At 52.2% G+C, this 22,927-nt stretch overlaps 1 protein-coding gene and 1 pseudogene across 1 annotated transcript; both read left to right on the forward strand.

Moving 5' to 3' along the window:
- The first annotated feature begins 278 nt into the window (after positions 1-278).
- Positions 279-1,355, forward strand: LOC101022177 (annotated as a pseudogene).
- Positions 1,356-7,367: 6,012 nt separating this feature from the next.
- On the forward strand, positions 7,368-13,063 carry MOGAT3 (monoacylglycerol O-acyltransferase 3). Its single transcript, XM_031665523.1, has 7 exons — positions 7,368-7,709; positions 7,940-8,047; positions 8,151-8,221; positions 9,597-9,801; positions 10,046-10,220; positions 12,428-12,630; positions 12,719-13,063. The coding sequence occupies exons 1-7, from the start codon at positions 7,601-7,603 to the stop codon at positions 12,871-12,873; spliced, it is 1,026 nt and encodes a 341-aa protein (XP_031521383.1). The 5' UTR covers positions 7,368-7,600; the 3' UTR covers positions 12,874-13,063.
- Positions 13,064-22,927: the final 9,864 nt, after the last annotated feature.

The raw sequence follows: 22,927 nt of genomic DNA on the forward strand, positions 1-22,927 counted from the left end.
AGGTTGCAGTGAGCTGAGATTGTGCCATTGCACTCCAGCCTGGGCAGCAAGAACGAAACTCCATCTCAAAAAAATATGCCAGGCATGGTGGCTCATGCCTGTAATCCCAGCACTTTGGGAGGCTGAGGCAGGCAGATCACCTGAGGTCAGGAGTTTGAGACCAGCCTGGCCAACATGGTGAAACCCCATCTCTACTAAAAATGCAAAAATTAGCTGGGCGTGGTGGCACATGCCTGTAATCCCAGCTACTCGGGAGGCTGAGGCAGGAGAATTGCTTGAACCCAGGAGGTGGAGGCTGCAGTGAGCCGAGATTGTGCCACGGTACTCCAGCCTGGACGACAGAGCAAGACTTCGTCTCAAAACAAACAAAAAAAAGCTTTCCACGCTACCCACAGAGGGGTCCATCTGGCGTTGTTCTGGATTCCTGTTGTAACTTAAAGCTTCACAGCATCCGGAGCCCTTGATGTCCCTCCTGCAAATGAAGGAGGAAGATGTCCTTAATTTCCTTGCAGCAGGAACCCACTTAGGTGGCACCAATCTTGACTTACAGATGAAACAGTATATGTATAAAAGGAAAAGTGGTGGCACCTACATCCTAAATCTGAAGAGGACCTGGGAGAAGCTTCTTCTGGCAGCTCGTGGCATTGTTGCCACTGAAAACCCCGCTGATGTCAGCATCACGTCCTCCAGGAATACTGGCCAGAGGGCCGTGCTGAAGTTAGCTGCTGCCACTGGAGCCACTCCAATTGCTGGCCGCTTCACTCCTGGAACCTTCACCAACCAGATCCAGGCAGTCTTCCGGGAGCCACGGCTTCTTATGTTTATTCACCCCAGGGTTGATCGGCAGCCTCTCACAGAGGCATCTTACGTTAACCTACCTACCTTGCTCTGTGTCACACGGATTCTCCTCTGCGCCATGTGGACATTGCCATCCCAAGCAACAACAAGGGAGCTCACGTGGGTTTGATGTGGTGGATGCTGGCTCGGGAAGTTCTGTGCATGCGTGGCACCATTTCCTGTGAACACCCATGGGAGGCCATGCCGGATCTCTACTTCTACAGAGATCCTGAAGAGATTGAAAAAGAAGAGCAGGCTGCTGCTGAAAAGGCTGTGACAAGGAGGAATTTCAGGATGAATGGACTGCTCCAGCTCCTGAGTTCACTGCTACTCAACCTGAGGTTGCAGACTGGTCTGAAGGTGTATACGTGCCCTCTGTGACTATCCAGCAGTTCCCTACTGAAGACTGGAGCACTGCCACGGAAGACTGGTCTGCAGCTCCTACTGCTAAGGCCACTGGATGGGTAGGAGCAACCACTGAATGGTCTTAAGCTGTTCTTGCAAGAGCTCTTTTTTTTTTTTTTTTTTTTTTTTTTGTTGGAGTCTCGCTGTGTCGCCCAGTGCAGTGCCGCAATCTTGGCTCACTGTAACCTCCGCCTACCAGGTTCAAGCTGATTCTCCTGCCTCAGCCTCCTGAGTAGCTGGGATTACAGGCGTGTGCCAGCACACCCGACTGATTTTTGTATTTTTAGTAGAGGGGGTGTCACCATGTTGGCCAGGCTGGTCTCGAACTCCTGACCTCAGGTGATCCACCCACCTTGGCCTCCCAAAGTGCTGGGATTACAGGCGTAAGCCACTGTGCCCGGCCCTTGCATGGGCTCTTAAGCAACATGGAAATAAAGTTGATGGAAAATAAACATCAGTTTCTAAATAAATAATAAATTTAAAAAAATAAATTAACTGGGCATGGTGGCACACGCCTGTAGTCCCAGCTACTCAGGAGGCTCGGGTGGGAGGAGGATCACTGGAGCCCAGGAGTTGGAGGCTGCAGTGAGCTATGATTGAGCCACTGCACGCCAGCCTGGTTGACAGAGTGAGACCTTGACTCAAAAAATATATGTAGGCCAGGCGCGGTGGCTCACGCCTGTAATAATATATATAGGCCGGGCGCGGTGGCTCACGCCTGTAATCCCAGCACTTTGGGAGGCCAAGGCAGGTGGATCACAAGGTCAGGAGATCAAGACCATCCTGGCTAACACAGTGAAATCCCGTCTCTACTAAAAATACAAAAAATTAGTTGGGCGTGGTAGCGGGCGCCTGTAGTCCCAGCTACTCAGGAGGCTGAGGCAGGAGAATGGCGTGAACCCGGGAGGCAGAGCTTGCAGTGAGCTGAGATCGCGCCACTGCACTCCAGCCTGGGCCACAGAGCGAGACTCCATCTTGGGGAAAAAAATATATATATATGTGTATATATATATATACACACACACACACATATATCAAACAGGCTTGTTCACCTCTCCTAAGACATCTCTTGCCTCCAACATCTCACCATCCACATCTATAATCCTCTTATTTTTTTAATTTACTTTTTATTTTTATATTTATTTATTTATTTTTGAGATGTAGTTTCGCTCTTGTTGCTTAGACTGGAGTGCAATGGTGCCATCTCGGCTCACGGCAACCTCCACCTCCTGGGTTCAAGTGATTGTCCTGCCTCAGCATCCTGAGTAGCTAGGATTATAGACATGTGCCACCATACCCGGCTAATTTTGTATTTTTAGTAGAGACGCAGTTTCTGCATGTTGGTCAGGCTGGTCTTGAACTCCTGACCTCAGGTGATCCACCTGTCTCAGCCTCCCAAAGTGCTGGCATTAGAGGTGTGAGCCACCATGCCCAGCCTTTTTATTTATTTTTTTTGAGACGGAGTCTTACTCTGTCACCCAGGCTGGAGTGCAGTGGTGTAATCTCAGCTAACTGCAACCTTCACCTCCCAGGCTCGAGCAATTCTCCTGCCTTAGCCTCCCGAGTAGCTGAGACTACAGGCGCCTGCCACCATGCCCAGCTAATTGTAGTATTTTTAGTAGAGACAAGGTTTCACCATGTTGGTCAAGCTGGTCTCGAACTCCTGACCTCAAGTGATCTGCCCGCCTCAGCTTCCCAAAGTGCTGGGATTACCAGTGTGAGCCACCGCTCCTGGCCTTATCTTGACTTTTTTGAGATGGGGGGGGTCTCACTATGTTGACCAGGCTGGTGTCAAACACCTGGCCTCAAGTGATCCTCCCATCTAGGCCTCCCAAAGTGCTGGAATTACAGATGTGAGCCTCCATGGCTGACCTGGAATCCCTTTTCTTTCTCCTCTCTAGTCTTCAGGGAAAACCTCCTTTAAGGAGCCTGCCTTCCTGCTAGGTGGAGCTGATTATCTGGTTGGTTACGTTTCCACGGGATTGAGCATCATTCTGGCCAGACTTTGGAACCCATCTCACCCTGGGCCCCACTACCCTTGTCCCATGTCCTGTGGATGGCGGTGAGCCGAGTAGGGACAGGAGAAAACACCTCTTGGCAAGTGTTTTCCCACAGAGGCCTATGCTGCTCTTGCATGTCCTGGGCCTCAGGGACCAGCCTCGGTGACTAGCAGGTTTTCAGGCTGTTTCGATTCATGCGGGAGCCCTGCCCTTTATAGGACACCCCATTCAGACCACCTCTCTCCTTCCCAGAGGGTCCTGGTTTGTGTGTGTGTGTGTGTGTGTGTGTGTGTGTTTTCTGGTTTCATTTTGTTTTGTTTTTGTTTTTTGAGACAGCCTCTATTGCCCAGGCTGGAGTGCAGTGGTACAATCATGGCTTACTGCAGTCTCAACCTTCTGGGCTCAAGCAATCCTCCCATCTCAGCCTCCCAAGTAGCTGAGACTACAGGCATGTGCCACCACACTTGGCTAATGTTTTTTGAGTTTTTTTTTCTTTTGGTAGAGATGGGGTCTTGCTTTGTTGCCCCAGGTGGTTGAACTCCCGGGCTCAAGTTATCCTTGGCTTCTCAAAGTGTGCAGGGATTATAGGTCTGAGCCACCGAAACTGACCAGCCCCCTGACTTCTGCAGAGTTCAAACACCTCCCCCAGGCTCCGGGCCACACCCCTGGTCATCTCTGTTGGTCCCATTGATCATAGCCTTGTGAGCCCAGGTAGTGATTAACCTTTCCTTCCCTGGGAGCATGGGCTCCAGTGTGCAGAGCTGCAAAGGGGGCGGAAAATGGGGGCGGGACCAAGGTCAAGGGTCAGGGCCAGTGTGTTGGGCCAAAAGGAGGTGTGCTTAAGAGATGGGGGTGGCCCCTGTGTGACATTCCTCCAGAATATGGTGGCCTCCTCCAGCCTTCTCCAAAGGGGTCTCCAAGTGTTTGCTGTCCTGCAATGGGTTTTCTCCTTGTTAGGGCTGCATGAGTCCCCAAGGCCTAGGGATCTGGGCAGGGCCCCAGCAGCTGATGGTCTGTTTTCCTTTACCCCAAGGGAGGAGGGGTAGGGAGGGAGTCTGGGGAGCAGGTGGGATGGAAGGGGGCAGACGGAAGACTTAGGTTTACACACCTGTACTGTGAGCTCCCCCTGCCCCGTCTTCCAGCCCAGGTACGCCCAGCAGCCTGGCTCCCTGCATTCCTCGGCCGGGCTTGGATGCTGGTGGTCCTCTACCTGGCCTGGCTCTATTGGGATAGAAACACACCCAGGGCTGGAGGCCAAAGATCTGCCTGGGTTCGCAACTGGGCAGTTTGGAGACATTCCCGTGACTACTTTCCCCTCTTGGTGAGGACCTCGGGCAGTGGGGTACTGGGTGCAGTTGGGGCTTCAGAATAGACTCTTGGGACCACCATCTCCCAAAGTGCAATCTCACTGTTGGGGTGGGGTGCGCCCCTCTGCTCCCCAGCTGGTTAAAACTGCAGAGTTGCACCCCTCCCGGAACTACTCCTTTGGCTTCCACCCTCACGGGGTCCTGGTTGTGGGAGCCTTCGCCAACTTCTGCACAGAGCCCACGGGCTTCTCCTGCCTCTTCCCCAAGCTCCGGCCACACCCGCTCATGCTGCCTTGTTGGTTCCATCTCCCTTTCTTCTGGGACTACATCATGTCAGGTGGTGAGAAGAGGGGGACCTTGCTGCTGTCCCACCATCTTCCTCCTGGGGGGCTCTGGGACCCAGTTCTCTCTTCCCCATGTCCTCTCCGCTCTTCTTTCCAAGTCCTAGGCTTTGGCTGGGTGTGGTGGTTCACACCTCTAATCCCAGCACTTTGGGAGGATCACTTAAGGCCAGGAGTTCAAGACCAGCCTGGGCAACACGGTGAAACCCTATCTCCACATGTACAACAAAAAACAAAAACAAAAATTTAGCCAGGTGTGGTAGTACACACCTGTGGTCCCAGCTACTGGGAGGCTTGAGGTGGGAGGATCACTTGAGCCCTGAAGGTCAAGGGTGCAGAGAACCAAGATCAGGCCACTGCACTCCAGCTTGAGCAACAGAGCAAGACTCCATCCCCAAATAAATAAATAAATAAATAAGACCCAGGCGTTGAGTCCCCCAACTTCTGCCCTCTCCCCAGGTCTGGTCTCCTCTGACAAGGCCAGCACTGCCTCAGGGGTGGCCAAGTGTCCGTCCTGGCCGTGGGAGGGCCCCTGGAGGCGCTGGTGGCAAAACTCGGAGCACAGAGCTTTCGGATTCGGAATCAGAAGGGATTCGTTAAGTCAGCTCTGGAACTCGGGTGAGGACCCGAGCGTGGCCCGGTGGGGACGCCAGGGATGCCGGGCCCGGGAGGAGGAGAGCGGCGCCACCCGCGGACCCCGGGGCCAGGAGTCAGCCGCGCCCTGCTCCCCCGCGGCCTCCCTGGTGCCTGTCTTCTCCAGGGAGAACGAGCTCTTCCAGCAGTTCCCGAACCCGCCGGGCTCGTGTTGCGGAGGGCGAAGGAGGCGCTGCATCCGCTGCTAAGCGTGGCCTTGCCGCTGTTCCTTGGCCGCCGGGGCCTCCAGCTGCCCTTCCGCGCGCCCATCCGCACCGTCGGTGAGCCCCTGCCTCTGTCCCGCGATTCCTGCCCTGTGCCCGCTCCCTCCCCGTCCCGCGTTGGTGCCTCGCCACCCAGACTGGCCTTTGGCCACCGCGGCAGCCCTGAACTCTGTCCCCGCCGATCCCCGCGGGCGGAAGGGAGAGAAGGAGGAAGGGAGGGGAGGGGGCGGGCCGGGGATCCCAGCCCCGATCGCGTCCGGTCCCGCCCGCTGTGAGGGCGGCGATTCCAGTGCCCCAGAGCCCCCAGCCCAGCCCGGCCCAGGTGGACTGGCTGCAAGCAAGCTACGTGGAGCAACTCATGCAGTCTTCGAGGCGCACAAGGCGCGCTATGGTGTACCCGCCGACAGGCACATGGTCCTCCACCTAGGCGCGCCCCACCGCCTGGCCTCGCCTGTCCCCTGGGTGACTGCGGGTGGAGGAGTGAAATTAAAGACTGGCCGCTGGGCGCGGTGGCTCACCCCTGTGATCCCAGCACTTTGGGAGGCCGAGGCACGTGGATCACTTGAGGTCAGGAGTTGGAGACCTGCCTGGCCATCATGGTGAAACCCCATCTCTATTAAACATACAAAAAAAAATAGCCGAACGTAGTGGCGCGCCTGTAATCCCAGCTACTCAGGAGGCTGAGGCAGGAGAATCGTTTGAACCCAGGAGATGGAGGTTGCAGTGAGCCGAGATCGTGCCACTGCACTCCAACCTGGGTGATGGAGTGAGACTCCATCTCAAAAAAAGGAAGGAGGAGGAGGAAGAGGAGAGAGGAGAAGAGAGGAGAAGGAGGAGAAGGAGGAGGAGAAGGGGGAGAAGGAGGAGGAGGGGAAGAAGAAGGAGGAGGAGGAGGAGGGGAAGGAGGAGGAGGAGGAGGAGGAGGAGGAGAAGAAGAAGAAGAAGAAGAAGAAGAAGAAGAAGAAGAAGAAGAAGAAGAAGAAGAAGAAGAAGAAGAAGAAGAAGGAGGAGGAGGAGGAGAAGAGAAGAAGGAGGAGGAGAAGGAGAAGGAGGAAGAAGAAGAAGAAGGAGAAGGAGGAGGAGGAGAAGAAGAAGAGGAGGAGGAGGAAGAAGAAGAAGGAGGAGGAAGAAGAAGAAGAAGGAAGAGAAGGAGGAGAAGGAGGAGAAGGAGAAGAAGGAGAAGAAGAAGAAGAAGAAGAGGAGGAGGAGGAGGACGATGAGGAGGAGGAGGAGGAAGAAGAAGAAGGAGGAAGAGGAGAAGGAGGAGGAGGAGGAGGAGGAGGAGGAGGAGGAGGAGGAGGTAGAAGAAGAAGAAGAAGAAGAATTAAATGTGGGAAACAGACCTGCAGCCTATGTGTGTGTATTTGCACAGCAGGGGAGGTCCAGGTAGGGGTAATTCCTGGAGATGTGGACCAGGCCCTGCCCCCCAACTAGAGGTCAAATAGTCTCAGCAGGGCTCCTGGCCCCTGCCAGCACCTGGGACCCAATGGCTGGGCTAGCCAGATCACTCTTGTCCACTCCAACATCAATTCCTGGGACACTCAGGTGTCACCTCTCCCTTGCACACCCTTTACGCCTCCCAGCCCCACCCAGCAGCCAGCCCAAGCTGGTGACTGACAGGAAGTTCAAAGATCAGGCTGAGAAAAAACCCGGAGGCATCTGGGGCTCTGAATCCAAAGGTCTCCCCACTCACACACCTGGGGACACACGCTACTCCGGGAGGTGATTTGCGACTTAGCCAGGCCCCCAAGGTTGGGCTGCTGTACGGAGAAAGTCTGCCCAGGTCCACATCCGAGCCTTCATCGTTTGTCCTCCAGGTTCTGGGGTCCTGCTGGAAGAGGGGAGCTTCTACAATGGGAGTTGCCACAGCCCCGCCGCCCCCCACCACCTCCAAAACCCTACAGAAGCAGTATCTAGAAGCAGTGGGCGCCTACCAATATGTGCTCACTTTCCTCTTCATGGGTGAGAGCAGGGGAGGCATGGGTGCCTGGGGTCTGCCAGGGGAGTAGGCCTTGGAGGGAGAGTGGCTGGGCTGCTGGCTTGCATGCCTAAGGACAGTGAGCAGGTGACTGGTCTGGGAGAGGGCCACAGGAGATAGCTGGTTGATCTGAAGGGGAGGAAGGGAAGGGAGCAGCTGGAGGGAATGATGGAGTTTCAGAAGTGAACTCTTTTCTTCCTCATCCTTCACCCAGGCCCTTTCTTCTCCCTTCTTGTCTTTGTCCTCCTCTTCACATCACTCTGGACCTTCTCTGTTGTTTACTTGGTGTGGCTCTACGTGGACTGGGACACACCCAACCAAGGTGAGCTCCGGATGGGGGCCCAGGTAGCCAGAGATGGTGGGGACATGGGGGGTAAGGGGAGGTGGCTCCAGGGGTTCTTCCACCAGTATCTCATTGTCTGCAGGTGGAAGGCGTTCGGAGTGGATAAGGAACCAGGCAATTTGGAGACAACTAAGGGACTATTATCCTGTCAAGGTGATGGGTCACCCTGAAGAAACTGCTTCCTCCCTCTCCCCATCTCCCACACCTAGGAGCCCTTCCCTGTGCTGGGGCCTGAGCTCCCTGCTGCCTAAACTCAGGCAGGGGACAGGAAATGGATGGTGGGTTTTTTTTTTTGTTTTTTTTGTTTTTTTGAGACGGAGTCTCGCTCTGTCACCCAGGCTGGAGTCCAGTGGCGCGATGTCGGCTCACTGCAAGCTCCGCCTCCCGGGTTCACGCCATTCTCCTGCCTCAACCTCCCGAGTAGCTGGGACTACAGGCACCCGCCACCATGCCCGGCTAATGTTTTTGCATTTTTAATAGAGATGGGGTTTCACCATGGTAGCCAGGATGGTCTCGATCTCCTGACCTCGTGATCCGCCTGCCTTGGCCTCCCAAAGTGCTGGGATTACAAGCATAAGCCACCACACCCAGCCTTGTTTTAAGACCGAGTCTCCTTCTGTCACAGAGGCTGGAGGGTAGTGGTACAATCTCAGCTCACTGCAACCTCCACCTCCTGGGTTCAAGCTCTTCTCATGCCTCAGCCTCCCTAGTAGCTGGGATTATAGGCGCCCGCCACCATGCCTGGCTAATTTTTGTAGTTTTAGTAGAGACAGGTTTCAACATGTTGGCCAGGCTGGTCTCAAACTACTGGCCTCAAATGATCCAGCTGCCTTGGCCTCCCAAAGTGCTGGGATTACAGCCATGAGCCACCGCGCCCGACTTGGGAGTGGATGATGTTCAAGAGTGGGCCCTTGGTGGGGCACCATGGCTCATACCTATAATCCCAGCACTTTGGGAGGCCGAGGTGGGAGGATCGCTTGAGCCCAGGAGTTAGAGGCTGCAGTGAGCCGTGACTGCACCACTGTACTCCAGCCTGAGCAACAGAGTGAGACCCTGTCCCTAAAAAATAAAAATAAAAAATAAAAAGAGCCTGGGTGTGGTGGCTCAAGCCTATAATCCCAGCACTTTGGGAGGCCAAGGTGGGCAGATCACAAGGTCAGGAGTTCAAGACCAACCTGGCCAACATGGTGAAACTGCGTCTCTACTAAAAATACAAATACAAAAATTAGCTGGGCATGGTGGCACGTGCCTGCAATCCCAGCTACTAGGGAGGCTGAGGCAGGAGAATAGCTTGAACCTGGACGGAGAGGCGGAGGTTGCAGTGAGCCGAAATCGCGCCACTGCACCTCAGCCTAGGCTACAGAGTGAGACACCATCTCAAAAACAAACAAACAAACAAAAAACAAACCTGGGCCCTTGACCGTATCCGAAGAACCTTTAACTCGGAACTCTGTTGGGGTGGAGGGCCCCTCTTTTCAACCAGTGTCTTGCCTTCCATCCTCCGTTCATCCTGCTCAACACCCGGAAGCTGGTGAAAACGGCAGAGCTGCTCCCGGATCAAAACTACGTGCTAGGCGCCCACCCTCATGGGATCATGTGTACAGGCTTCCTCTGTAATTTCTCCACCGAGAGCAATGGCTTCTCCCAGCTCTTCCCAGGACTCCGGCCTCGGTTAGCCGTGCTGGCTGGCCTCTTCTACCTCCCGGTCTATCGCGACTACATCATGTCTTTTGGTGAGCCCAATGGGAGGAGGCGACTCCTAACCAGATGTTCCCCAGCCCCTCTGGGATCCCCCCCCCCATAATAAGTCCCCCACCCAGGACAGGGGCCAGCCTGAGCATTGGCCAGACTTGCAGTGAGAATTTGGGTAGGTTCCCTGCCTTGGAGATGGGGATGGCTTTAAACTGAAGGCTGGGTGAGGGGCGGGGGTGCCGTGGAGGCAGATGAGGACTACTTTCCACCTCCTCCTGCCCACAGGACTCTGTCCCGTAAGCCGCCAGAGCCTGGACTTCATCCTGTCCCAGCCCCAGCTCGGGCAGGCGGTGGTCATCATGGTGGGGGGTGCGCACGAAGCCCTGTATTCAGTCCCCGGGGAGCACTGCGTCACGCTCCAGAAGCGCAAAGGCTTCGTGCGCCTGGCGCTGAGGCACGGGTGAGTGCGCGGGCAGGCCCTACCTGTCAGTTCTCTGCTGGTTTATGCCCTCTCTCAGTCCCCAGACATCTAGGTCCTTGCAGGGGGCATCTGGGTGCCCAGAGACCAGCGCCGTGCCCTGCACCGAGGCCCACGTGGGCTCTCCAGGGCATGACTCGGTGCCAAACATGGGGCCGGCTTACCCCAGCCTCCCTTCCACCTCCGTGGAGACAAAACCATAATGCAAATAGCAGGGCCCTCGGGCTCAGAAGCCCTGTCTTCCCTCTCTGACCCCATCTCAAAAGCAAAACCTTGTGCTTGTTTCTCTTTTTGTTATTGTTGTTGACACAGAGTCTGGCTCTGTGGCCCAGGCTCGAGTGCAATGGCGTGGTCTCGGCTCACTGCAACTTCCGCCTCCCCGGTTCAAGTGATTCTCCTGCCTCAGCCTCCAGAGTAGCTGGGACTACAGGCGCCCACCACCACACCGAGCTAATTTTTATATTTTTAGTAGAGACGGGGTTTCACCATTTTGACCAGGCTGGTCTCAAACTCCTGACCCCAAGTGATCCGCCCACCTCAGCCTCCCAAAGTGCTGGGATTACAGGTGTGGTTAGTCACAAAACCCACAGTGCTGGGATTATAGGCGTGAGCCACCATGCCCGGCCAGACTTGTTTCTTTACTTGTGAAGAGGGCTGATACCTACCTTGCCACAATGTTGTTATTGCAAAGACTGAGAGAAAATGACTATGAGAAGGCCCACTACACAATTCAAGAAGAGTGAGTCCTGGCTGGGTGTGGTGGTTCACACCTGCAATCCCAGTGCTTTGGGAGGCCAAGGCAGGAAGATCTCTTGAAGCCAGGAGTTCAAGACCAGCCTGGGCAATGTAGGGAGACCTCATTCTCTACAAAAATATATTTTAAAAAAATTAGCCAGGTGTGGTAGTGCTCGCCTGAAGTTTCAACTACTCGGGAGGCTGACGTGGGAGGATGACTTGAGCCAAGGAGGTTGAAGCTGCAGCGAGCTATGATTGTACCACTGCCCTCCAGCCTGGGTAAGAGAGCAAGGCCTTGTCTCTTTTTTAAAAATTTAATTTATGTATTTATTTTAAATTTTCTAATTTTTAATTTTTTTAATTTTTGGAGATGGAGTCTTGCTCTGTTATCCAGGCTTGAGTGCAGTGATGCAATCTTGGCTCACTGCAACCTCTACCTCCTGAGTTCAAGCAGTTCTCCTGTCTCAGCCTCCCAAGTACCTGGGATTACAGGTGCACATAACCACATCGGTTAATTTTTGTATTTTTAGTAGAGATGGGGTTTCACCATATTGGTCAGGGTGGTCTTGAACTCCTGACCTCAGGTGATACACCCACCTGGGCCTCCCAAAGTGTTGGGATTACAGGCGTGAGCCACCGCGTATAGCTATTTATTTTTTGAGAGTCTCACTCTGTCACCCAGACTGAAGTGCAGTGGTGCGATCTTGGCTCACTGCAACCTCTGCCTTCCAGGTTCAAGCAATTATTATTATTATTATTATTTTTTTTTTTGAGACGGAGTCTCGCTGTGTCTCCCAGACTGGAGTGCAGTGGCACGATCTCGGCTCACTGCAAGCTCCACCTCCCAGGTTCACGCCATTCTCCTGCCTCAGCCTCCCGAGTAGCTGGGACTACAGGCGCCCGCCACCACGCCCGGCTAATTTTTTGTATTTTTAGTAGAGACGGAGTTTCACCATGTTAGCCAGGATGGTCTTGATCTCCTGACCTCGTGATCCACCCGCCTCAGCCTCCCAAAGTGCTGGGATTACAGGCGTGAGCCACCATGCCCAGTGTCAAGCAATTATTGTACCTCAGCCTCTGTAGTAGCTGGAATTACAGGTACGCACCTCCACACCTGGCTAATTTTTATATTTTCGCAGAGACGGGGGTTTCACCATGTTGGCCAGGCTGGTCTCCAACTCCTGACCTCAAATGAGCCTCCCCTCAACCTCCCAAAGTGCTGGGATTACAGGTGTGGTTAGTCACAAAACCCTCTCTCTAAAACAAAGAAAAAGAACAAGAAAGAAACGTGAGTCCTGTCTTCTAGATCTTTCTTTGTAGCCATAGTCATATGCTTTGAATGGCCCTGGAAAGTAGCGTCTGGATGTAGTGGGAGGGACTTGCAGCCTCTGGGGGTGCCCATCTGGGAGCAGTCCAGCAGCCTGAGCCCCCTCTTCTCTCTTGCTCCTTCCCAGGGCATCCCTGGTGCCCGTGTACTCCTTTGGGGAGAATGACATCTTTAGAGTTAAGGCTTTTGCCACAGGCTCCTGGCAGCATTGGTGCCAGCTCACCTTCAAGAAGCTCATGGGCTTCTCTCCTTGCATCTTCTGGGGTCGCGGCCTCTTCTCAGCTACCTCCTGGGGCCTGCTGCCCTTTGCTGCGCCCATCACCACTGTGGGTGAGTGCCCACCTCCGGGGAGACAGCCACCAGCCGCTGAGTGGGCATCAGGGACCCCTCACCCACCTATGTCTCCCTCTCCCTGCAGTGGGCCGCCCCATCCCGGTCCCCCAGCGCCTCCGCCCCACCGAGGAGGAAGTCAATCACTATCATGCCCTCTACATGAAGGCCCTGGAGCAGCTCTTTGAGGAGCACAAGGAGAGCTGTGGGGTCCCCGCTTCCACCTGCCTCACCTTCATCTAGGCCTTATGCTGAGCCCCTGAGCCCAAGGCACTGAGACCTCCATCCACTGTGGACTCCATGCCTCCAATAAAAGGTAGTTCTGGGCCCAGCGCAATGCCTCATGCCTATAATCCCAGTACTCTGGGAGGCCGAGGTGGGAGGATCGCTTGAGCCCAGGAGTTGAAGACCAGCCTGGGCAACATAGTGAGACTTCATTTCTACAAAAATTAAAAAATAATATTGCTAATTAGCCGGGCATGATGGCATGTGCCTGTGATCCCAGCTACTCGGGAGGCTGAGGCAGACCTGCTTGAACCCAGGAGGTGGAGGTTACAGTGAGCTGAGATCGCACCACTGTACTCCAGCCTGGGCAACACAGCAAGACTCAATCTTGAAAAAAAAAAAAAAAGAGTTGTTAAAGCTATAGTAGGCTGGGTGTGGTGGCTCATGCCCGTAAATCTCAACACTTTGGGAAGCCGAGGCAGGTGGATCACCTGAGGTCAGGAGTGCAAGACCAGCCTGGCCAACATGGCAAAACCCCCTCTTTACTAAAAATACAAAAAGTAGCCGGGCATGGTGGCTCATGCCTATAATCCCAGCTACTCAGGAGGCTGAGGCAGGAGAATCACTTGAACCCAGGAAGCAGAGGTTGTAGTGAGCTGAGATCGCACCACTGCACTCCAGTCTGGGCAACAGAGCGAGATTCTATCTCAAAAAAAAAAAAAAAGTTGTTAAATCTATAACCGTTCTGAAAGTGAACATGGCCAGGCATGACTCGCCCCCATCCTGATGTGCTGCAAAGCCGCTGCCTTAGATCGGGTATCAGGACCCTGAACTGTCCTCCCAGTGAGAGTTCAGTCTGTGGCATGACCTTGGACAAGCCTCTTCCTTTTGCTTGTTTACTTTTTTGTCCATAAATAAAGGCATCTGCTTAGCAAAGAGCTGTTGCGCATTGAGGTGGACTTAGGAGGGAGGATCTGTGGAGGGGCAGGCTTTGAAGAGTGAACAGGATTTAGGTGGAGGTGAAGTTAGGGTAGATGGTGGAATTCCAAGAGCTAAAGGTAAGAGCAGTGAAGGACACTTAACAGGACAGGGAAATGGTACCATCGCCAGTGAAGGAAAGATAGAGTTAAGAACACAGTTTACGGCCAGGCGCCGTGGCTCATGCCTGTAATCCCAGCACTTTGGGAGGCCGAAGCAGGTGGATCATGAGGTCAAGAGATCAAGACCATGCTGGACAACATGGTGAAACCCTGTCTCTACTAAAAATACAAAAATTAGCTGGGCGTGGTGGTGCTCTCCTGTAGTCTCAGCTACTCAGGAGGCTGAGGCAGGAGAATCACTTGAACCCTGGTGACAGAAGTTGCAGTGAGCCAAGATCATGCCACTGCACTCTAGCCTAGCCAATAGAGTGAGACTCTGTTAAAAAAAAAAAAAAAAAAAAAAAAAAAAGGCCGGGCGCGGTGGCTCAAGCCTGTAATCCCAGCACTTTGGGAGGCCGAGACGGGCAGATCACAAGGTCAGGAGATCGAGACCATCCTGGCTAACATGGTGAAACCCCATCTCTACTAAAAAAAAAATACAAAAAACTAGCCGGGCGAGGTGGCGCTCGCCTGTAGTCCCAGCTACTCGGGAGGCTGAGGCAGGAGAATGGCATAAACCTGGGAGGTGGAGCTTGCAGTGAGCTGAGATCCGGCCACTGCACTCCAGCCTGGGCGACAGCGGGAGACTCCGTCTCCAAAAAAAAAAAAAAAAAAAAAGACAGCATTCTTTTTTCTCTTTCTTTCTTTTTTGCTCAGTATTTGAGTTTAGCATTTGGCTCAAAATTACAGATGGTTATGAAGATTAAATGAAGATTAAATCTTAATTAAGATCTAAGGATTTAGAACAAAGACTGGCACAAAATAGGAGCCAGTCAGCATTTGTATCATCATCCTCACCACTATCATCCTTATAGGCACGGTACTGGTAAAGTGAGGGGGTGAGACTAAATGGTCTAAGAGCCCTGGTGTGGCCAGACATGGTGGCTCACGCCTGTAATTCCAGCATGTTGGGAGGCTGAGGTGGGAGAATGACTTGAGCTCAGGAGTTTGAGACCAGCTTCAGCAACACAGTGAAACCCCATGTCTACGAAAAATACTAGTAATTAGGGCCAGATGCCGTGGCTTATGCCTGTAATCCCAGCACTTTGGGAGGCCAAGGGGAGAGGATCAACTGAGGTCGGGAGTTCCACACCAGCCTGACTAACATGGAGAAACCCAGTTTCTACTAAAAATACAAAATTAGCTGGGCGTGGTGGTACATGCCTGTAGACCCAGCTACTCAGGAGGCTAAGGCGGGAGAATTGCTTGAACCCAGGAGGCGGAGGTTGTGATGAGCCGAGATCACACCATTGCATTCCAGCCTGGGCAACAAGAGCGAAACTCCGGCTAAAAAAAAAAAAAAAGGAGAAAGAAAGAAAAAAGAAAAATACTAGAAATTAGCTAGATGTGGTGGCTTATGATTGTCATCCCAGCTACTTGGGAGGCAGAGGTGGGAGAGTCTCTTGAGCCTAGGAGGTCAAGGCTGCAGTGAGCTGAGATCATGCCACTGTACTCCAGCCTGGGTAACAAAGCGAGACCCGTCTCAAACAAACAAACAAAAAGAGACCTGGGGTGGTCACAGTATCCTCCGACTTTGGTCAATCCTATTTGCTGGCTGGCTTTGTGTATTCAGGACTTCATCAAGAATAACTCATTGGAATGTAATTGGAATGTCCTGTATTTGCTTCTACCATCCTGTAAAATTTATTTGTGGGAAGAATTTTCCCTTTATTGGATGAAAATCTGGGCAGTCCCATGACTTCCCTGGGTCATTCTCAGATAATAAGTTCTACATTCATTTTAAGTTGGAGCATAGAAATGTTTCATTCAGGCCAGGCACAGTGGCTCATGCCTGTAAGCCCAGCACTTGAGGAGGCCGAGGCAGGAGGATCACCTGAGACCAGGAGTTCAAGACCAGCCTGGTCAACATAGTGAAACCCTGTCTCTACCAAAAATACAAAACTTAGCTGGGCATAGTGGTGGGTGTCTCTAATCCCAGCTACTCTGGAGGCTGCGGCAGGAGAATCGCTTCAACCCAGAGGCGGAGGTCGCAGTGAGCCAAGATAGCACCATTGCACTCCAGCCTGGGCGACAGAGTGAGACTCTGTCAAAAAATAAAAATAAATCAGCTCTGGGTTTGAGTAACCTCAGCCTGGATACCCCTGGAGTACAGGCAGGCCTCGACGTGGCCACTTGTCCTTCCCTCTTTCCTGCTGTGGGAGCATTCAACCAGTCACAATCCGGCCAATAGATTTCTCTAGTGGGCACATTTTCCAGACACTGGGGATGGGCTGGGTGTGGTAGTACTCATCTGTCATCCCAGAGTTTGAGATGCCAAGGTGGGAGGATCGCTTGAGGCCAGGAGTTACAGGCTGAGCCAAGACTGCACCACAGCACTCCAGCCTGGACAACAGAGCACAATCCTGGCTTTTAAAAAAGGGGAAGAAGCAGCAGCGTTGGCGGCGTTATGAGCTCAGCCTGTCGCTTTCTTTCGGGGCTATTCTCTCCTGCCATCCTCCATGTGGCCACCAGAGGGCGGTCTCTACACAGAAGGCAAATCTGTCCCTCTTCCTTGAAGTCCTTGGGAACGGCTAGCCAGCCTCTGCCTATAGGCTGGGTCCAAGGTGCGGCCCCACCCGGGGCAGACGACCCAGAACTGCTTGTTCTTGCAAACCAGGCTGTGTTTCAGCCCTGGGCGTTACTCAGGCTGTCCCCTCCCACCTGAGGGACCCAGCCCCTCTTATCTGGAAGGGGACTTTCAAGACTCAGTTTCGGTTCCATTTCCAAGACACCTTCCCCAACCTGCCAACCTGCCGGGCTGGTCCAGGGCCCTCCTCACCATCCGCATAGCTCTGCTTAAAGATCTATCACGGGCTGGACGCGGTGGCTCAAGCCTGTAATCCCAGCACTTTGGGAGGCCGAGACGGGCAGATCACGAGGTCAGGAGATCGAGACCATCCTGGCTAACACGGTGAAACCCCGTCTCTACTAAAAAATACAAAAAACTAGCCGGGCGAGGTGGCGGGCCCCTGTAGTCCCAGCTACTCGGGAGGCTGAGGCAGGAGAATGGCATAAACCCAGGAGGTGGAGCTTGCAGTGAGCTGAGATCTCGCCACTGCACTCCAGCCTGGGCGACAGAGAGAGACTCCGTCTCAAAAAAAAAAAAAAAAAAAAAAAAGATCTATCACGACCTTCTCCAGGCTGGCCAACATGGCGAAAACCCATCTATACTAAAAATACAAAAATTAGCTGGGCATGGTGACAGGTGCCTGTGATCCCAGCGACTTGGGAGGCTGAGGCAGGAGAACCACTTGAACCCAGGAGGCGAAGGTTGCAGTGAGCAGAGATTGTGCCACTGCACTCCAGCCTGGATGACAGGGTGAGACTCCATTTCAAAAAAAAAAAAAAAAAAACTATAACAACTTCTTTACCTTTTTGTTTTTTTTTTTTTGTTTTTTTTTTTTTTGTTACTGGGTTTAGCTCTGTCACCCAGGCTGGAGTGCAGTGGTTCCACCATTTTGCCCGGGCTGGTCTTGAATTCCTGGGCTGGAGCAATCCTCCTGCCTTGGCCTCGCAAAGTGCTGGGATTACAGGTGTGAGCCACTGCACCTGGCCCTCTGTGTTGCTTTAAAACAGCAATTTATCAAAAAATTAAATAACTTGAACATCAGTAAGAAAGGCAACTTCAGGCTGGGCGTGGTGGCTCACGCCTGTAATCCCAACACTTTGTGAGGCCAAGGTGGGCGGATCATGAGGTCAAGAGATCGACACTATCCTGGCCAACATGGTGAAACCCCGTCTCTACTGAAAATAGAAAAATTAGCTGGGCGTGGTGGTGTGCGCCTGTAGTCTCAGCTACTCGGAAGGCTGACGCAGGAGAATCACTTAAACCTAGGAGGCAGAGGTTGCAGTGAGCCGAGATTGTGCCATTGCACTCCAGCCTGGCGACAGAACAAGATTCCATCTGAAAAAAAAAAAAAAAGAAAGGCAACTGCATTGGATTGAGACATATTAAACATGCTTCAATCCATGGGTTCTTTTTTTTTTTTTTGAGAGGGACTTGCTCTCTTTCCCTTTGTGGAGACGGGGTTTCACCAAGTTGGCCAGGCTGGTCTCAAATTCCTGGCCTCAAGTGATCTGCCTGCCTTGGCCTCCCAAAGTGCTGGGATTACAAGAGTGAGCTACCGTGCCCGGCCAACAAGAGCGAAGAGGCTGACCAACATGGCAAAACCCCATCTCTACTAAAAATACAAAATTAGCTGGGTGTGGCGGCACATGCCTGTAATGCCAGCTACTTGGGAGGCTGAGGCAGGAGAATCACTTGAACCCGAGAGGTGGAAGTTGCAGTGAGCCGAGATCGCGCCATTGCACTCCAGCCTGGACAAGAGCGAAACTCCGTCTCAAAAAATCTCTCTCTCTCTCTCTCAAAGTTTTGGAATCTGGGACGTCCAAGATCAAAGCACCAGCTGAAATGGCGTCTGGAGAGGGTTCACTTCATCACAGGTGTCATCTTCTCGCCCTAACCTCACACAGAGAAGGGAGGAGGGTCTCTCTCAGGGCTCTTTTTTAAGGGCACTGTGCTATTATCTATATATCCATTTATAGATCCTATATATGGGTCCGAGGTTCTCAGCTCATAACTCCCAAAGCCCTTGTTATTTCCTAAGTAACTAAAACAATCAGCCCTTCTCTTGTTAGAGTAGTTGGCCTATGTCCTCAATTCCCGAAGCAACTTCGGAACAGCCTCAGAGCGACAAAAGTGAAAGACGGTCTTTTGTTAGAACGTGGGGGCACTTTTGACCTCAGAAGCAGGCTTCAGAAAACACAATCTTTCTGTCTCTGACCTCCTCCTGGCCTCCTCTCTCCTGCTCCTTTTTCTCACCTAGGCAGGCCATAGAAACTAAAAATATACTGGAATCTTCCCCCACCGTTCTGTCTGAAGCTGGTTATTAAGAGATGCTCTGACCTACCTTGTCCGCTTATGGGTTATGAGACCCTCATTTCAGAAGCGGGGGCAGGACCCCTTCTGAAATGCCCTGGAGGAAGGAGCACTACACAGAGAGAGGCCGAGGAGAATCTGAACAGACAGGCCTGGCTGGGTTTTCCCACTCGGTCTGTTAGTATTAGGTCGTACCCCTTTTGTCCAATCACATTTCTTTCTTTCTTTCTTTTTTTTTTTTGAGACAGAGTTTTGCTCTTGTGTTGCCCAGGCTGGAGTGCAATGGCGTGATCTCAGCTCACTGCCACCTCCGCCTCGCAGGTTCAAGCGATTCTTCTGCCTCAGCCTCCCGAGTAGCTGGGATTACAGGCGCGCGCCACCACACCCGGCTAATTTTGTATTTTTAGTAGAGACGGGGTTTCGCCATGTTGGTCAGGCTGGTCTTGAACTCCCGACCTCTAGTGATCCGCCCACCTCGGCCTCCCAAAGTGCTGGGATTACAGGTGTGAGCCACCGCGCCCGGCTTTCAATCACATTTCCACACAGGTGTCAATCATGCCTATTCAAGGAAACCCCTGTAAAAGGCCCCAGAGGACTGGGTTTGATGAGCTTCTGGATCGGTGAAAATGTGGAGGTTCTCAGAGGGTGGTGCACTCTGGGAGGACATGGAGTTCCAAACCCCACTCCCCGTTCCTCACCTTAGGTGCATCTTCAACTGTATAGTTTTGTTTTCTTTTCTCTGAGACAGGGTCTCACTCTGTCACCCAGGCTGAAATGCAGCCTCCGCTTCCTGGGTTCAAGTAATCCTCCTGCCTCAGCCTCCCAAGTAGCTGGGATTACAGGCATGTGCCACCACACCTGGTTAATTTTTATATTTTTAATAGAGAGGGGGTTTGGCCATGTTGGCCAGGCTGGTCTTGAATTCCTGGCCTCAAGTGATCTTCCTGCCTTGGTCTCCCAAAGGGCTGGGATTACAGGCATGATCCCAGCTCTGTTTTTGTTTGTTTGTTTTTGTTTTTGAGACAGGCTGTCACTCTGTCGCTCAGGCTGGAGTGCAGTGGCACCATCACAGCTCACTGCAACCTCCACCCCCCTGGCCCAAGCGATCCCCCTGCTTCAGCCTCTCAAGTAGCTGGGACTGTAGGCTTGCACCAGCATGCCTGGCTAATTTTTTTTGTATTTTTTGTACAGACAGGGTTTCATCATGTTGCATAAGCTGGTCTCGAACTCCTGAGCCCAAGTAATCCTTTCTCTTTGGCCTCCCAAAGTGCTAGGCTTACAGACTTGAGCCACTGCCTCCAGCCAATCTGTATCCTTTGTTTTTGTTTGTTTGTTTGTTTGTTTTATTTTTAGAGATGGGGTCTTGCTGTGTTGCCCAGGCTTGTCTCTAACTCCTGGCCTCAAACAATCCTCCCACCTCAGCCTCCCAAAGTGCTGAGATTACAAGCATGAGTCACCACACCTGGCACATCTGTATCCTTTGTAATATCCTTTATAATAAACAGGTGAATATAAGTGAGTGATTCCTTGAGTTCTGTGAGCCACTCTAGCAAATTAATCAAACCCAAAAGGGGGTCATGGGACCCCCAGTATATAGCCAGTCAGTCAGAAGTGCAGGTGGAATGACCTGAGGCTTGTGAGTGGCATTGGTAGTAGGGGACAGTCTTGTGGGACTGAGCCTCCACCTGTGGGATCTGTCACTACTCCAGGTAGTGTCCAGATTGGACTGGGTTGAGACACCAGGCTGCAGAACTGATTGCTTACTTGGTGTGTGGAGAAAAAAACCCCACACATTTGGCCACAGGAGTCTCTTTTTTAAATTTTCCTTTCCTTCCTTTTTCCTTCCTTCCCTTCTTCCCTGCCCCTGCCTTCCCCTCCCTCTCTTTCTCTCCTTCTTTCTTTTCTTTTTTCCTTTCTCTCTTCACTGAATCTCGATCTGTCACCCAGGTTGGAGTGCAATGGTGGGATCTTGGCTCACTGTAACCTCCACCTGCCGAGTTCAAGCAATTCTCCTGTCTCAATTTCCCAAGTACCTGGGATTACAGGTGTATGCCACCACGGCTGGCTAATTTTTTTTTTTTTTTTTTGAGATAGAATCTCACTCTGTTACCCAGGCTGGAGTGCAATGGCCCGATCTTGGCTCACTGCAATCTCCGCCTCCCAGGTTCAAGCGATTATCCTGCCTCAGCCTCCTGAGTAGCTGGGATTACAGGCACGCACCACCATGCCTGGCTAATTTTTGTATTTTTAGTAGAGACAGGGTTTTACCATGTTGGCCAGGATGGTTTCGAACTCCTGACCTCATGATCAGCCCGCCTTGGCCTCCCAAAGTGGTGGGATTACAGGCATGAGCCACTGCTCCCGGCCCAGCTAATTTTTAAAATTTTAGTAGAGATGGGTTTTCACCCTGTTGGCCAGGCTGGTCTCGAACTCCTGATCTCAAGCAATTCACCTGCCTCGGCCTCCCAAAGTGCTGGGATTACAGGTGTGAGCCACCGTGCCCAGCCTAATTTTCTTTTAATCTGTAGGTTTCCTCTCCATCTCTCTCTGTCTCTTCTTCCAACTTATTTGTGGAAGAAATGAGATTGTCCTGTACATTTTCACTGCAACCTCCACCTCCCAGGTTCAAGGTATTCTCCTGCCTCAGTCTCCCAAGTAGCTGGGATTACAGGTGTGCCTCACCATGCCCAGCTAATTTTTGTATTTTTAGTAGAGACAGGGTTTCACCATGTTGGCCAGGCTAGTCTCGAGTGATCCACCCGCCTCAGCATCCCAAAGTGCTGGGATTACAGACATAAGCCACCACACCTGGCTAAAATTATATATATTTATCATATACAAAGTGATGCTTTGAAATATGTATTCTCTCTGATTTTGTGTATGTTAAATATTCTCCAGATAAAAAAGTGGTTTTTTTTGTTTGTTTGCTTTTGTTTTGTTTTTTTTAGACAGAATGTCGCTCTGTCACCCAGGCTGCAGTGTGCAGTGGCATGATCAGGGCTCACTGCAGCCTTGACTTTTTGGGCTCAAGAGATCCTCCTACAACATCCTCCTGAGTAACTGGGACTGCAGGTGTGCACCACCCCACCCGGCTAATTTTTAAAATTTTTTGTAGTGACAGAGTCTTGCTATGTTGCCCAGGCTGGTCTAGCCTAGGCCAGGCATGGTGGCTCACACTTGTAATCCCAGCACTTTGGGAGGCTGAGGCGGGTGGATCACCTGAGGTCTGGAGTTCGAGACCAGCCTTACCAACATAGACAAACCCTGTCTCTACTAAAAATACAAAATTAGTCGGGCATGGTGGTGCATGCCTGTAATCCTAGCTACTCAGGGGGCTGAGGCAGGAGAATCACTTGAATCCGGGATGCGGAGGTTGCAGTGAGCCAAGATGGTGCCATTGCACTCCAGCCTGGGCAACAAGAGTGAAACTCCATCTCAAAAAAAAAAAAAAAATTAATTAAATTAAATTAAATAATAAAAAATCAAACTGTATATATATATTTTTTGAGACAGAGTCTCACTCTGTCATCCAGGCTGGAGTGCCGTGGTACGAGTTTGGCTCACTGCAAGTTCTGCCTCCTGGGCTCTCGCCATTCTCCTGCCTCAGCCTCCTGAGTAGCTGGAACTACAGGTGCCCGCCACCGCACCCGGATTATTTTTTTTTGTATTTTTAGTAGAGACATGTTTTCACCATATTAGCCAGGATGGTCTCGATCTCCTGACCTCGTGATCCACCTGCCTCAGCCTCCCAAAGTGCTGGGATTATAGGCGTGAGCCCCTGCACCTGGCCCAAAACAGTGTATGTTTAATAGCCAGCTAAAGTGAGCTACTTGTAAGAAGAAGTGGAATTAACCAGGCCCTTAGAAGATGACAATAATGCTTGCTGAATAAATGAGCAGACATTGTAGCCAGTATTGGTTTATGTGCATGGGAAACAGGAAGCTGACGACTGGGGGAGCACAGATGTGAAACTTCACGTACATCCAAGCACAATAGTCACACACTTCTAACCTTCAGAAGTGTAGTGTGAGGCTGGGCTGTGGACTGGTTTGGG

Source organism: Papio anubis, chromosome 4, assembly GCF_008728515.1.
Source record: "Papio anubis isolate 15944 chromosome 4, Panubis1.0, whole genome shotgun sequence".
NCBI classification, from domain to species: Eukaryota; Metazoa; Chordata; class Mammalia; order Primates; family Cercopithecidae; genus Papio; species Papio anubis.

Excerpts from the sequence above, each read along its gene's own strand:
- MOGAT3 (XM_031665523.1), top strand. The coding sequence starts at position 7,601 with ATGGGAGTTGCCACAGCCCCGCCGCCCCCCACCACCTCCAAAACCCTA. Across the intron at positions 10,221-12,427 it reads CGCCTGGCGCTGAGGCACGG|GGCATCCCTGGTGCCCGTGT; the intron begins GTGAGTGCGCGG and ends GCTCCTTCCCAG. Across the intron at positions 12,631-12,718 it reads TGCGCCCATCACCACTGTGG|TGGGCCGCCCCATCCCGGTC; the intron begins GTGAGTGCCCAC and ends CTCTCCCTGCAG.